Source organism: Muntiacus reevesi, chromosome 8, assembly GCF_963930625.1.
Source record: "Muntiacus reevesi chromosome 8, mMunRee1.1, whole genome shotgun sequence".
Taxonomy (NCBI): domain Eukaryota; kingdom Metazoa; phylum Chordata; class Mammalia; order Artiodactyla; family Cervidae; genus Muntiacus; species Muntiacus reevesi.
This window is the reverse complement of record NC_089256.1, coordinates 15,984,180-15,999,248: the sequence shown is the minus strand read 5'-3', so window position 1 is coordinate 15,999,248 and position 15,069 is coordinate 15,984,180. Positions and strand designations below refer to the sequence as shown.

At 47.1% G+C, this 15,069-nt stretch overlaps 1 protein-coding gene across 2 annotated transcripts in view; it reads left to right on the top strand.

Annotated features, from left to right (window-relative positions):
• TMEM108 (transmembrane protein 108) overlaps nt 1-15,069 on the top strand; it is a 419,219-nt gene that overhangs the window by 389,398 nt on the left and 14,752 nt on the right. For both annotated transcript variants that reach the window (XM_065942900.1, XM_065942901.1), the window contains exon 4: nt 12,758-14,191. In XM_065942900.1, the coding sequence (XP_065798972.1) occupies nt 12,758-14,191 (1,434 nt within the window). The remainder of the gene's footprint in view (nt 1-12,757; nt 14,192-15,069) is intronic.

The window sequence follows — 15,069 nt, the reverse complement described above, 5'->3', positions numbered from 1 at the left end:
TTAGGAGAGTACAAAGCAGTCTGGACTGATGCATTTGTGTTCTTTCCCACGATGTCAGCGAGATGTTTCCTGAATATTAATGATCCTATTATTTTATTAGAAACTGAGTTGATCTTTTCATTCCTCTAATTTTGAGAAAACATCTTTGATGTGTAGGTTTGTTCCCCTGTCACAGATGATTCTCTTTCCTTCCAGAATGACAGCTCCTTGAAGCAAATGGTCATGTATGTCTTCAATATGTAGGCACCATATATACATACATATACTCTTTGAACTCATGTCTTCAATGTGTGGTCACCTTATGCTAGCCTCCACCTCATTCCATCTGTGCCGTGGTCCACAAAGTACCTAGATGCCAGGAACTTCATGCCCCTGTTAGTACGCATTTGTTCCTTCCTTTCTTTGATGTTAATTTAAAGTGTTAGTCACTCAGTCGTGTCTGACTCTGCAATCGCATGGACTATAGCCTGCCAGGTTTCTCTGTCCATGAAATTCTCCAGACAAGAATACTGGAGTGGGTAGCCATTCCCTTCTCTGGGGGCGGCGGAGAATTGTAACTGTAGATTACAAAAATCATGCTGAAGAAGAAGCCCAGAAGTGAGCTATTTCCCTTTGCTTGTATCTAAGCAGGAAACAAAAGTAAGGGACCCAACACAAGATCAGCCTGTTGAACCCCAGCACTTAAAACCCCTGATGTTTAAATCCAGGGTTTTTTTAAATGAAAGAACTTTAATTTCACTTCCACAAAGACAGTATTCAAGTTACTATTACTGCCTAACAAACTGCCTCAAAACTTCAACATTAATCATTCATTTTGCTCATAAATCTAGTTTGGGGCATCACTTGTCTCTGCTCCACCTGGACTCAGCTGGGGTAGCCCACATAGGGTTGAGGATGGCTCACTCCCCTGGCTGGCAGTCAGTGCTGACTTCACCTAGAAGTTCAAGCTGGGACTGAAGGCCAGGGACTCAGCCCCTTTCCAGATGGGCCTCTTCATGGACTGCTCAGGCTTCCTTACAGCATGGTGACTGACTTCTGAGAGGAATACGCAAGAGTAAGGACTTGGAGAAAGCAGTACCATCTTTTATGACCTGGCCTCAGAAATCATGTAGCATTACTTCAGCCATAGTCACAAACCCACCCAGATTCCAGGGAATGGAACACAAACTTCACCTTTCAGTAGAAGTGCTGAAGTTACATTTAGGAAGAGTAAGGTGGTTGGGCTGTGTTACAGTGGTTATTTTTGGAAAATAAAAGCTGGTTAGTGATTGATTTAGAAGAGTTTTCTTTTTTCCCAGTTTTATTTCAATATAATTGACATATAACATTGTATTACCTCATAATAATTTGATATGTGAACATATTGTGAAATGATTACTGCAATAAGTTTCGTTAACATCAGTCACCCCACATAGTTACAAGTTTTTTATATGAAGAGAACTTTTAAGATTTAGTCTCTTGAAAGAGAAAGTGAGTGAAAACACATAATTTTTTTACATGATGAGTATATTTATGAAACGCACACATGTAACATTTATGATAATGTACACATGTAAAGTGACTTATAATCCACATCAACAGAAAATTGGATTAAAGATTTACTGAACATGGCCCCACCCATCAGAACAAGACCCAGTTTCCCCATCAGTCAGACTCTCCCATCAGGAAGCTTCCATAAGCCTCTTATCCTTATCCATCAGAGGACAGAAAGAATGCAAACTACAATCACAGAACACTAACCGAGCTGATCACATGGACCACAGCCTTTTCTAGCTCAATGAAACTATGAGCCATGCAATATAGGGCCACCCAAGATGGACAGGTGATTGCAGAGGGTTCTGACAAAATGTAGTTCACTGGAGAAGGGAATGGCAATCCACTTCAGTGTTCTTGCAATGAGAAACCTATGAACAGTATGAAAAGCAAAGAGGTATGACACTGAAAGATAAACTCTCTAGGTCGGTAGGTGCCCAATATGCTACTGGAGAAGAGTGGAGAAATAACTCCAGAAAGAATGAAGAGACAGAGCCAAAGCAAAAACAACACTCCAGTGTGGATGTGACAGGTGGTGGAAATAAAGTCCAATACTGTAAAGAACAATATTGCATAGGAACCTGGAATGTTAGGTCCATGAATCAAGGCAAATTGGAAGTGGTCAAACAGGAGATGGCAAGAGTGAACATTGACATTTTAGGAATCAGTGAACTAGAATGGACTGGAATAGGTGAATTTAACTCAGATGACCATTATATCTACTACTTGGGCAAGAATCCCTTAGAAGAAGTGGAGTAGCCATCAGTCAACAAAAGAGTCCAAAATGTCGTACTTGGATGAAATCTCAAAAACAACAGAATGATCTCTGTTCATTTCCAAGGCAAACCATTCAATATTACAGTAATCTAAGTCTATGCCCCGGCCAGTAATGCTGAAGAAGCTGAAGTTGAATGGTTTGGAGGACCTACATGACCTTCTAGAACTAACACCCAAAAAAGATGTCCTCATCCTTATAGGAGACTGGGAAGCAAAAGTAGGAAGTCAAGAGCTCCCTAGAGTAACAGGCAAATTTGGCCTTGGAGTACAAAATGAAGCAAGTCAAAGGTGAACAGAGTTTTGCCAAGAGAACGCATTGGTCATAGCAAACATCCTCTTCCAGCAACACAAGAGAAGACTCTACACATGGACATTACCAGATGGTCAACACTGAAATCAGATTGATTATATTCTTTGCAGCCAAAGATGAAGAAGCTTTATACAGGCAGCAAAAACAAGACCAGGAGCTGACTGTGGCTTAGATCATGAACTCCTTATTGCAAAATTCAGACTTAAATTGAAAAAGTAGGGAAAACCACTAGACCATTCAGGTATCAGTTCAGTCACTCGGTTGTGTCCGACTCTTTGTGACCCCATGAACCACAGCACAGCAGGCCTCCCTGTCTATCACCAACTCCCGGAGTCCACCCAAACCCATGTCCATAGAGTTGGTGATGCCATCCAACCATCTCATCCTCTGACGTCCCCTTTTCCTCCTGCCTTCAATCTTTCCCAGCATCAGGGTCTTTTCCAATAAGTCAGCTCTTCACATCAGGTGGCCAAAGTATTGGAGTTTCAGCTTCAACATCAGTCCTTCCAATGAATATCCAGGACTAATCTCCTTTAGGATGGACTGGTTGGATCTCCTTGCAGTCCATGGGACTCTCAAGAGTCTTCTCCAACACCACAGCTCAAAAGCATCAATAAATCAAATCCCTTATGATTATACAGTGGCAGTGACAGACAGATTCAAGGGATTAGATCTGATAAACAGAGTGCCTGAAGAACTAGGATGGTGGTTTGTGACATTCTATAGGAGGCAGTGATCAAGACCATCCCCAAGAAAAGGCAAAATGGTTGTCTGAGGAGGCCTTACAAATAGCTGAGAAAAGAAGAGATGATAAAGGAAAAGGAGAAAAGGAAAGATATGACCATTTGAATGCAGAGTTCCAAAGAATAGCAAGAAGAAATAAGAAAGCCTTCCTCAGTGATCAATGCAGAGAAATAGAGGAAAACAATAGAATGGGAAAGACTAGGGATCTCTTCAAGAAAATTAAAGATACCAAGGGGACACTTCTTGCAAAGATGACCACAATAAAGGACAGAAATGGTATGGACCTAACAGAAGCAGAAGATATTAAGAAGAGGTGGCAAGAATACACAGAAGAACTATACAAAAAAGATCTTCATGACCCAGATAACCACGATGGTATGATCACTAACTTAGAGCCAGACATCCTAGAATGTGAAGTCAAGTGGGCCTTAGGATATATCACTATGAACAAAGTTAAAGGAGGCGATAGAATTCCAGTTGAGCTATTTCAAATCCTAAAAGATGATACTGTGAAAGTGCACTCAATATGCCAGCACATCTGGAAAACTCAGCAGTGGCAACAGGACTGGAAAAGATCAGTTTTCTTTCCAATTCCAAAGAAAGGCAATGCCAAAGAATGTACAAACTACCACACAATTGCACTTATCTCACACACCAGCAAAGAAATGCTGAAAATTCTCCAAGCCAGGCTTCAACAGTACGTGAACCAAGAAATTCCAGATATTCATGCTGGATTTAGAAAAGGCAAAGGTACCAGACATCAAATGGCGAACATCCATTGGATCATCAAAAAAGCAAGAAAGTTTCATAAAAACATCTTCTTTTGCTTTATTGACTACACCAAAGCTTTTGACTGTGTGGATCACAACAAACTGGAAGATTCTTAAAGAGATGGGAATACCAGACCACCTGACCTGCCTCCTGAGAAATCTGTAGGCAAGTCAAGAAGCAGCAGTTAGAACTGGACATGGAACAACAGACTCATTCCAAATCGGGAAAGGAATACATCAAAGCTGTATACTGTCTCCCTGCTTATTTAACTTATATGCAGAGGACATCATGTGAAATGCCAAGCTGGATGAAGCACAAGCTGGAATCAAGATTGCCGGGAGAAATATCAATAACTTCAGACACGCAGATGACACCCTTATGGCAGAAAGTGAAGAACTAAAGAGCCTCTTGATGAAAGTGAAAGAGGAGAGTGAAAACGTTGGCTTAAAACTCAACATTCAGAAAACTAAGATCATGGCATCCAGTTCCATCACTTCATGGCAAATAGATGGGGAAACAGTGGCTGACTTTATTTTTTGGGGCTCCAAAATCACTGCAGATGGTTACTGCAGCCATGAAATTAAAAGATGCTTGCTCCTTGGAAGAGAAGCTATGACCAACCTAGACAGCATATTAAAAAGCAGAGACATTACTTTATCAACAAAGGTTCATCTAGTCAAAGCTATGGTTTTTCCTGTAGTCATGTATGGATGTGAGAGTTGGACTATAAAGAAAGCTGAGCACCGAAGAATTGATGCTTTTGAACCGTGGTGTTGGAGGACTCTTGGGAGTGTCTTGGGCTGCATGGAGATCCAACCAGCCATTCCTAACAGAAATCAGTCCTGAATATTCATTGGAAGGACTGATGCTGAAGCTGAATCTCCAATACTTTGGGCACCTAATGCAAAGAACTGACTCATTGGGAAAGACCCTGATGCTGGGAAAGACTGAAGGCAGGAGGAGAAGGGGACAACAGAGAACGAGATGGTTGGATGGCATCACCGAGGTAATGGACATGAGTTTGAGAAAGCTCTGGATGTTGGTGATGAACAGGAAGCCTGGCATGCTGCAGTCCATGGGGTCACAAAGAGTCAGACACAGTTGAGCTACTGAACTGTACTGAACATTTAAGATTTACTCTCTTAGCAACTTTCAAATGCACAATAGGTACTGTAGCCCGCCAGCCTCCTCTGTCTGTGAGATTTTTCAGGAAAGAATACTGGAGTGGGTAGCCATTCCCTTCTTCAGGGATTATGAACTATAGACACTATGCTATACATTATACCCAAAATTTATTTATTATAACTGGAATTTTGACTACCTTACCCCACTTCCCCTGCGCTCTGTTCCCCACCTATGGTAATCACCAATGTGTTCTGTATTTCTATGAGTTTGATTTTTATTTTATTATAATTTTATTTAGTTATTTATTTTTGGCTGTTCTGGGTCTGCATTGATGAACAGGCTTTTCCCTAGTTTGCGGTGAGCAGGGGCTACCCTCTAGTTGTGATTCGTGGGCTCAATAATTATGGCTCCCAGGCTCTAGAGCATAGACTCAACAGTTGTAGCACAAAGGCGTAGCTGCATGTGGGATTTTCCTGCACCAGGGATCAAACCTGTGTCTCCTGCATTGGCAGGCAGATTCTTTACCACTGAGCCACCAGGAAAGCCCTGATTTTTATGTTAGATTCCACACATAAGTGAGATCATATGGTACTGGTCTTTCTCTGTCTGACTTATTTCGGTTAGCATAATGCCCTCAAGGTCCATCCATGTTGTTGTAAATAGCAGCATTTACTTCTTTTTGTGGCTGAGTAATCGTGTGTGTGTGTGTGTGGTGTGTGTGTGTGTGTGTAATATCACACTTCCTTTATCCATTCATGCATCAGTAGACACTTCGGTTGTTTCCATGTCTTGGTTATTGTACATAATGCTGCAGTGAACTTGGAGGTGCAAATATCTCTTCAAGATAGTGATTTTTGTTTCCTTCAGATATGTACTCAGAAGTGGAACTGCTAGATAATATATTAGTTCTATTTTAATATTTTGAGAAAACTCCATCCTGTTTTCCATGTTGGCTATACCAGTTTACATCCCCACCAACAGTACACAAAGATTGCCTTTTTTCCACATCCTCACAACACTTGTTATCTCTTATCCTTTTGATTATAGTCATTCTAATGGGTGTGAAGAGATATTTCATTTGTTTGTTTGTTTATTGTGATTTTGATTTGCATTTCTCTGATGATTAGTGATACTGAGTGCCTTTTCACGTACCTGTTGGCCATCTGAATGTTTCCCTTTGGGAAAATGTCTATTCAGACCCTCCAAGCTTTTTTTTTTTTTTTAATCAGATTATTTGGAGTTTTTTGCTAATTGAGTTGTATGAGTTCTTTTATTTTGGATATTTAGGAGAGTTTCTTATTCTTCAGCCAAGATTTGTTGTGGCTAAGGTACTGGACTAGATAATGGGGAAATATCATTGATGCAGACACAGTCTCTGCCCTCTGGCAGCTTAGAGTTCAGACAGTGTGCACTTAAAACAGGACACTGGGCGTTTCCATTTAGAGAGATGGGGCCTGGATCAGGGGTAGGAATGGTGGTTACAGGCACACAGGAGGGGCTTCTAACAATGGCTTCAAGACCCAAGAGGAGTTCTAGTTGGAAAATGCTTGTCCCCAAATGAACCGAATGACTAAGGCAGAGAAGCAAAAGCTGAAGATAAAAGGTGGTATGGTTGACAAGTGTTTCTGCTTGGGGGGAAATTTTTGTTTTTTAGGTATGGTCATCATAGCTCCCGCTATTGTTATATCATTGCCTGTCTTCATAAAGCGTAGGACATTTTCCGGGATTAAAGCTTTCTCAGTACCTACCTAGGTAGGTAGGTCTCAAGCAGCCAGGATCAGAGAAACTGTGTTTAAATCCTGACACTGCTACATGATGGCCATTTTGACTTCAGATGAATGACTTAACTGTTTATTACCATGGAGATGATTGGAATTCTCACATTTGTCATTCTTCCTTATTTCCTGCTACCAGGAGAGGAGCTTGTGTGTGTGTGTGTACTTACATGTGAGTACACATGTTTTTTATAGAAAGCTGTGATCTGTCAGCTTTAGAGTTGCAGCATGAAGTGAATTCATGCTAGCTGGAGACCATAGGAGTGTCTGGGTCACCCAGGCCCACCTCATGTTGTTTTCTTGCTTACATGTGTTCTAGAGATTGTACTCTGAGCAGTAATTCTCAGTGGAGTCATGGATCTGATCAGTGCAACTGTTGAATCAGTGATCCCCAGACATTTCTGGAACCCACCAGGTGATGGCCTCAGGTGTCTCTCAGAACTAAGCAGAACCCTCTGTGCTTTAAGTTTTGTGACCTGAAGCATGTCACCAGCAGGACTTGATAGGAGGGAACATTTGGAAAGTGGCTGCCTGAGAAGGGAGTAGCAGCAAAGATACATACCCCAAACTCTTTTTTGTCTTTATGAAAAAGAAAGATCTTTTTTCTTTCATAAAGAAGCCGAAGGTCACAGGCATGAGTACCTCTTCAGAGCAGTCACCTAGCTCACACTAAAGTCAGTGATGCACAGTTATTTCTGAGCATGGACAGAAACCATGCTCTTAGGAATGACAAGCTTTTTAATCTTTAAAACAAAAGGATTTTGTTTTTAAAAGAAGTCCAGAGGAGGGAGCACTAGAATACCAGGCCCACAGTGATGTGAAGAGAGCCCTGTGGGCTGGTGCATCATAGTATGTGGCCCAGAGTGAGGATTCCACTTCATTGGGCCTCAGCCTTCTCATCTGTCAGTGAAGGAGTTAGATACCAGGGAGCCCTAGCGCCCCTTCCAATTAAAAGACAATAGTCTTGAAATGAGAAGAGCCTGTTTCCTGGCAAGATGGTATTGCCCATGTAGAAAACAGACTTCATGATGGTCAAACTTGGTGTGCATGGATTCTCTTTTTTTATTGTTGTTGAAACATCAGATGCAGAAGCTAAATTGCAAAATAAAGTTAACTAACTTGTTAAAAACCTAAATGTTAATACAGAGCCCTGAAATGGAGCTAGAAGAAAACAAGCAAGAGGAAAGAAAGGTCAAAAAATCAGTAATAGAAAATCAACTCCCAAAAGATTTTGAAACATTGCTTTTGAATATGCAGAGTGGAATGGTGAGTGAACATGGTTGAGTGTGTGGACTCTGGGGCCAGGCTGCCAGGTTCAAATCACAGCTCAGTATCTCAGGCTGTGTGGAAGGAGGCAGCTTCCTGTGCCTCTCTGTGCTGCTTTTCATCAGCTGCAAAGGGGAGCTAATGATAGTACCTGCCTCATCAGGTTATTATGAAGATTAAATGTGTCAGGAACAGGCTCAGCTCTTCAAATGGCATTGGCATGCAGGAAGCATTCAGCACAGATTAGTCATTTCTCTCTTCACCAATTCCCTCCTTGCCTTTACCAGATGCAAATATCATGCCCAATATGGGCTGTCGGCAGCCAACCAAATAAATGGAAGGAGGAAGGCCTTTCCTTCCCTTGGGTCCTGGGATCACTGGGCACTGGAATTGCAGGGAGGAGGAGGCCTTCCTGCCACATCTGAGCACCCATCAATCTTTGGTTCCCACCCCCTACACTTGTCCTTATTCTGGCATCCTTTAAAAATCGGTTCTACATTTAAAACACATCAAGTAGGATTTTAGTTATAGTCTCGCCTACATATTTGGAATTAGAGCCTGCAAAGTCTATTATGCAAATCTATGCAAATTATATTCAAAGAGGCAGTAGCCCCAGATTGTGGGGAGGGGAGTGAGCAGGCCAGCACAAAGGGCCTGGAGTGGAAATTTGCATCTGTTAGGGGAGCCCTGGGTTGAAGGCCTTGAGCAGTAATTGTGATAGTGTAAGCCTTTGTATTCACTGCTTAACCTTTTGGGCCAAAGAGGAGAGGTGATTTCCATAGTGAGGATGACAGTGGATGTTGAAGGAGGCATTTGGGCATTGTGGTGGTATAGCAGGTTTTTTGTTGGTTTTTTTTTTTTTAGTTGGAGGCTAGTTACTTTACAATATTGTAGTGGTTTTTATCATACAGTGACCTGAATCAGCCATGGATTTACATGTATTCCCCATCCCGATCCCCCCTCCCATCTCCCTCTCCACCCGATTCCTCTGGGTCTTCCCAGTGCACCAGCAGTTTTATGATACAAATGAAATGATGGCTGTAATCCACGCCATGTCGCAGCCAGCTGTGTTCTTGGACAAGTCACTTCACTCCTTCCGTTGCCCCTTCTGTGAAATGAGGGGACTGGACAAAGTTGCTTCGAGTGCCCTTCTCACTGTGACAGCGAAATGTCATCCTCTAGGTGAAATCCCTGTGCACCCATGATGGCAGTATCCATTCATTTTATCAAAGCTTTCAGGTCTGAAGAAAAAAGGGCCCTAACAGTCCTCCTAGAGAGAAAATACCTTCAGGGGATGCTGGCAACTAGAAAGAGCTGCAGCAAGGACGTACATGTTTACTTCCATTGAAAGACTTGCAGGAAGAAGAACTCCAGTCAGTTATATACTTTCCATCTCGGAGGATTTTAGCCTAGGGATGTTCATGGTGGGAAAGTCAAGGGAATTTCTTTCCCTGAGTAATGCATTAAGTGCATTAAGCCCTCTGCCCCCAGCGGCTGCAGAATTTCCCCCTGGAGGCTGAGCTACCCGTCTCCTACCTCTGGCCTGTCCCTGGGGTCCCTGGGGGCCTCTCTGAAAACTCTGGGCTGCCCTTGATGCTGCTGCTGGAAGGCAACAGTGTCCTTGTCCTTGGTCATGGGCCTCAGGTTGTATGGAGCACATCTGGGCTCCACCCTAGGGATCCTCTGGGCCCTTAATTTTAACCCCAGCTGTTGTGCCAGCCACCAACCGGGTACAGGTGTGAGCAGCCAGCCCCTGCCCAGAGCCTCTCTGACTCAATCAGGTGGGCCTCATGGAGGAGCGAGGAGGTGGGTGAGCAGCACTGGCGGTGGGAAGGGGAGCTGCCGGCAAGAGGTGCTCAGCTCCTCAGAGACGCCCAGCAGATTTGAGTGCACCCTGATCAGTTCATAACCTACCCTAGGATTGACTTTCCCTGTTTCACTCATCTCAGGCCCCCATGGCTGTCCCCTAGGGCCACTTCCCAAAATAAACTCCCTGCACACAAGCCCCAGTCTCCACTTCTCATTTTTCAGGAATCTCTAAGGTAAGACATGGGTATCAGTCTGTTGGGTCCGCCACACAAGGTACCACATGCTGGGGGGTTAAACCACAGAAAGTTATCACCTCACAGTTTTGGAGGCTGGAACCCCAAGATCTAGGTGCCAGCAGGATTGGAGTACTCTGACTCCTTCCTTCTTGCTTGCAGGCAGCTGGCCTCTCACTGCCTGTCTGTGTGCGGGCATTCTTTGCATCTGTGTCCCGGGCTCCTTTTCTTATAAGGACACCATTCAGATTGGGTTAGGACCTACCCCATCAGCTTCATTTCGCCTTAATCAGCTCTCCAAAGGCCCTAACACACAGTTCCATCCTGAGGTGCTAGGGCTAGGGCTAGGGTGTCAACATATGGCTTTGAGGGGAATGTGTCCAACACATATTGAACCAGGGTGCTCGTGAGTCAACAGAGGCTTATTAGGGAATGGCCCTTAAAACCTCAGCAGTCACGACCACCAGCTCTAGGAATAGATTGTCCCTGTGGTGCTACACTGCCAGAGCAGGGGTTCCGGTAACCCTGAGCACATAGTTCCTTCTGCAGCTGCAACTTCCTGTCCTCTTCTGCTGCCTCGTATGTGCTGGGTGACCAGGAACTCTGTGCATTTTGGATATGCCTGGTGTCACATACTTCTCTACTGAGGGGCTTTGAACACATTACTTAATCTCCCTCAGCCTCAACTTCCTGCCCCATCAGGTGGTTAAATCAAGGGTTAAATCAAGCATGAAAGATAGGGCCAGAGTGATGCTCAGTAGCCAGATTTTAGGATTGACCCAGATAAGGAAAAAACACTGCTGGTGTATGGGCTAAACTATGAATGGAAGTGTTGAGAAACTCTGTTGTTTAGGGAGAATTGTTGGTCCTGGAGATGTGAGTGCTATAGTCTCTACTCCATCTGCCGTCCCTCAGCCTCCCCCACCCACTAAGTCAGACACGCAGGATGTGGGAGGACTGACCCACTCCATCCACTCCCCTAAGTGGAGGAGGCCTCAGTGGTGACCCTGAACCTTGCTTTAAAGCCACGTCAGGAGGTCTCCTCCCCGTCAGAATCACCAGCAGGGCCCCTGCTTTGACCTTTCATCCTGCTGGAATCCGTGGGGGAGGGAGGCCCCAAGAGGGTGACCAGTCAGAGGCCCATCTCTACCTGGGCTAGTCTGGGCGGCTGGCAGTGCTGAAGGAAGGGCAAGAAAGTGACTGAGCAGGGGGCTCCTGTGAATGGGGGAGGTCTCAGGTCACAATCGGACTTTAGAGGTCTGTCAAGCCCCCCCTTGGTGGTAGGAAGCAGCTCTTCCTAGCCCATGGGTTGTACGGGGTGGCCAGTCTTCACGTTTATAATCCGAATAGATCTTACATATCACATTGATCTGAGGTATGACTTTTAAAGGTGGGCACATGCTGTTGTGGTTAATAAAATCCACACATCTTTAGAAGAGTTTTTAAATGTATAGGCTTTTGTCCTTGTGCATTTTTCTCAGTGAACAAAAGCACACATACTCACCATCATGCAAAGTCCATAGTTTACTGTCAATGCTCAGAAGGGCTCCTACTCCGGAAGGCCAGGCACCACCAGTGGTTTTCCAGAGTTCAGCCTCATGAGCACATAGGACAAGCAGTTAACATAACAACCATACAAGCAGCTGGTGTCTATGGACCACACCTTCTCCTGCAGGCTCTGTGCTAAGTGTTTTATAGGCACCGGATCTGGTCACCCCCTGAATCCCGTCCCCTTCTGCCTGTTGGTCACCGACGGCACCGAGATGTCTCTGCCTTGTTTTGGGATTGGTTGTGGGTTTATATGACCTCACCCAGGCCCTGTTCATTTTTGTGTCTCCAGCGTCAAGGAGGGGGTAGAGCCTCCTTACCTCTTTGATGGGTGGGCCTGAACAAGCAGAGGTCTGTCGTTTGTACCTGTGTCTAGTTCATAAATGGAGGAGTCTGAAAAGGCGTGGGTGCTGGTCAGCTCTGCCCACCCAAGCCCTGCTCAGAGACTCAGGGCAGCTCACACAGAGCTCCTGGCTTCCTTGTGGTCACACTTTGGACCGCTCCCTGGTGCAGAAGGCCAGCAGGCACTCAGGGGCCACAAGGCTTCCTCCACGCCCCTCCCCCAGCCTGTCTGAGCATCTGCCCTTGGGCAGAGGGCGGAGGCATTTCAGAGGCACTTGGACGGGCCTAGCTGGTCTAGCTGTCTCTGGTTCCCCTGTGGTTGGCTTCTCTCTGGGAGGGGTGCTGGATGGAACCAACCTGATAGATACCCCCGGTCCCCACGGTCCTGTGTGCAGTGAGCGGGGACCTCAGGGATCCTCCCAGTGTTTCCCTTGAGTTCCCGGGTGTTTCAGGTTCATGGGTAAGGAAGGCACGGGGCTGAGCTGCTCCCGGGCATTTCACCTCTGCTCTGTCTCCCTCTCAAGGCTTCCTCCTGACCGTGGCGCTGACTGAAGCACTGGTATTTGCTGCCCAGGAACCATCTCCCAGGGAATCTCTTCAAGTCTCCCCCTCAGGCACCATCCCAGGCACCATGGTGACAGCATCCCTCAGTTCTACCAGACACTCCTCCGTGGTGGCCACCCTGGCCTCTGTGGTGACACCGACCCCTCATCCTGATGGACCCTCCTCACGGGCCACAGCTCCCATGGCAACGACAACACCCCATCTAGATGGACACCCTCCTACAAACACCATCTCCACCATCATGGCGACAGCATCCACCCCCCATTCTGAAGGCCCCCTGTCCACAGGGCCACTTCCTGCTGCCGTGGCAACCACATCCCCCCATCCAGAGGGCCGCTCCCCGGGCGACACTGTGCCCGCCATCCTGCTGACAAAGCCAGGGGAAGCCACCAGCCGTCCCCCCACAGCCCCTTCCAGGGCTACCACCCGCAGGCCCCCCAGGCCCCCTGGCTCCTCCCGAAAGGGAGCCGGCAGTCCACCACGCCCTGTCCCCGCGGCACCCAGTGGTCATGCTGGGAGGAAGGAAAGCCAGCGGGGAAGGAACCAGAGCTCCACACATCTGGGGCAGAAGCGGCCCCTGGGGAAAATCTTTCAGATTTACAAAGGCAACTTCACAGGGTCTGTGGAGCCTGACCCCTCCACCTCCACCCCGAGGAACCCGCTCTGGGGTTACTCCTCCTCGCCACAGCCCCAGACAGTGGCTGCAACCTTGGCGCCCAGCAGGACCTCGTGGGTACCACCCACCACCCCCCTAGTGCCTGTGGAGGACAAGCCCAGCCTTAGCAGGGCAGACCAGGGGGGTGGTTCCACCTTCACCAGCCAAGGAGGGGAGCCAGATGCCACAGCAGCCTCAGGCACCCCTGCCAGCCAACAGCGTGCCCCAGTGCCTTCCCAGCGCCCCCATGGTGACCCGCAGGACAGTGCCAGCCACAGTGACTCCTGGCTTACTGTCACTCCCGGCACCAGCAGACCGCCAGCTACCAACTCTGGGGTCTTCGCAGCCACCACGGGGCCCATCCAGGCTGCCTTTGACGCCAGTGTCTCAGTCCCTTCCGAGGGGCTTCCTCAGGGAACATCCTCAGCCCCGCAGGCCCCAGCCCACCCAACAGGGGCTTCAGAAAGCATTGTTTCCCAAGCCGAGGAGAAAGCTGTGGCCACCCCCACACCCACCATGATGGGCAGGGTACCCAGTCCCCTCTCCACAGTGGTGTCCACAGCCACAGGAAACTTCCTCAACCGTCTGGTCCCCGCCGGGACCTGGAAGCCTGGAACAGCGGGGAACATTTCCCACGTGGCCGAAGGGAACAAACCCCAGCACAGAGCCACCATCTGCCTGAGCAAGATGGACATCGCCTGGGTGATCCTCGCCATCAGCGTACCCATCTCCTCCTGCTGTAAGTGCCTCACACGCTCCCTTCTCCCCTCGCCCGTCACCACGGCAGCGTGCCCATCCCCACAATTCTTTTGCCCCACACTTGGGCAGTCCCCATCAAGTGGGCTGCAGAGTTCCCAGAACCCCAGGAGAGAAGGCAGCAGAACAAGAATCCCAGGTTATCCCACTCCTGGTCCCTAGCTCATCAGGCCATGGCTCAGATGCCCACTGATCATAAAGGCACAACTCGTAAGAGGTGGGAGTCAAGTCCAACTCTGCATTTTGCAGAAAGAAACACCAGGCTGGGCAGGGGACATGGTTTCCCAAGGACCCCAGAGCTCATGAGAGGCAGAGTTAGAATGTGAGCAAGGACCACCTGTCTTCCAGCCCAGGGCTCATGTCATGACACTCCCCTGCCTGCTCTCTTCTCTAGCCACGTGACACCAACACTCCGCAAGGGGAGAGCTGGTGCTTCCAAACCGACAGCCTCCAAGTAGCAGAGCCCTTGGGGCCTTCCTCCACACCTCTCTTCCATCACCCTTACTGCTGCTCCTTTCTCCTCCTCCTGTCTTCCCTCAAGAAAGAAGAAAAGATAAGTTTTGATTTTGCAGGAAATTCTATTAGTTCTTGACAAAAACAGTTCTTATAACTAAATTGAGGCTTACAAGTTACATGTGAATTTAGCTATTTTGTGGCTCCTTCCCATTTTGCTTGTCCATGGTGTGAAGTGGTGCTTCGTGGATCTTGTCATTGCCTTTGCTCCCACTGGATACATGGGGAAGGGCTCCCCTAGACGACAACAATAGCGGGCCACCAGCGCCCCCTTGCTGCCACCACCACCCCCACCATCACTCCTGTATTGAAAACTCTAGGCGCTTCTTCCTCCCTTTTTCACTGTTA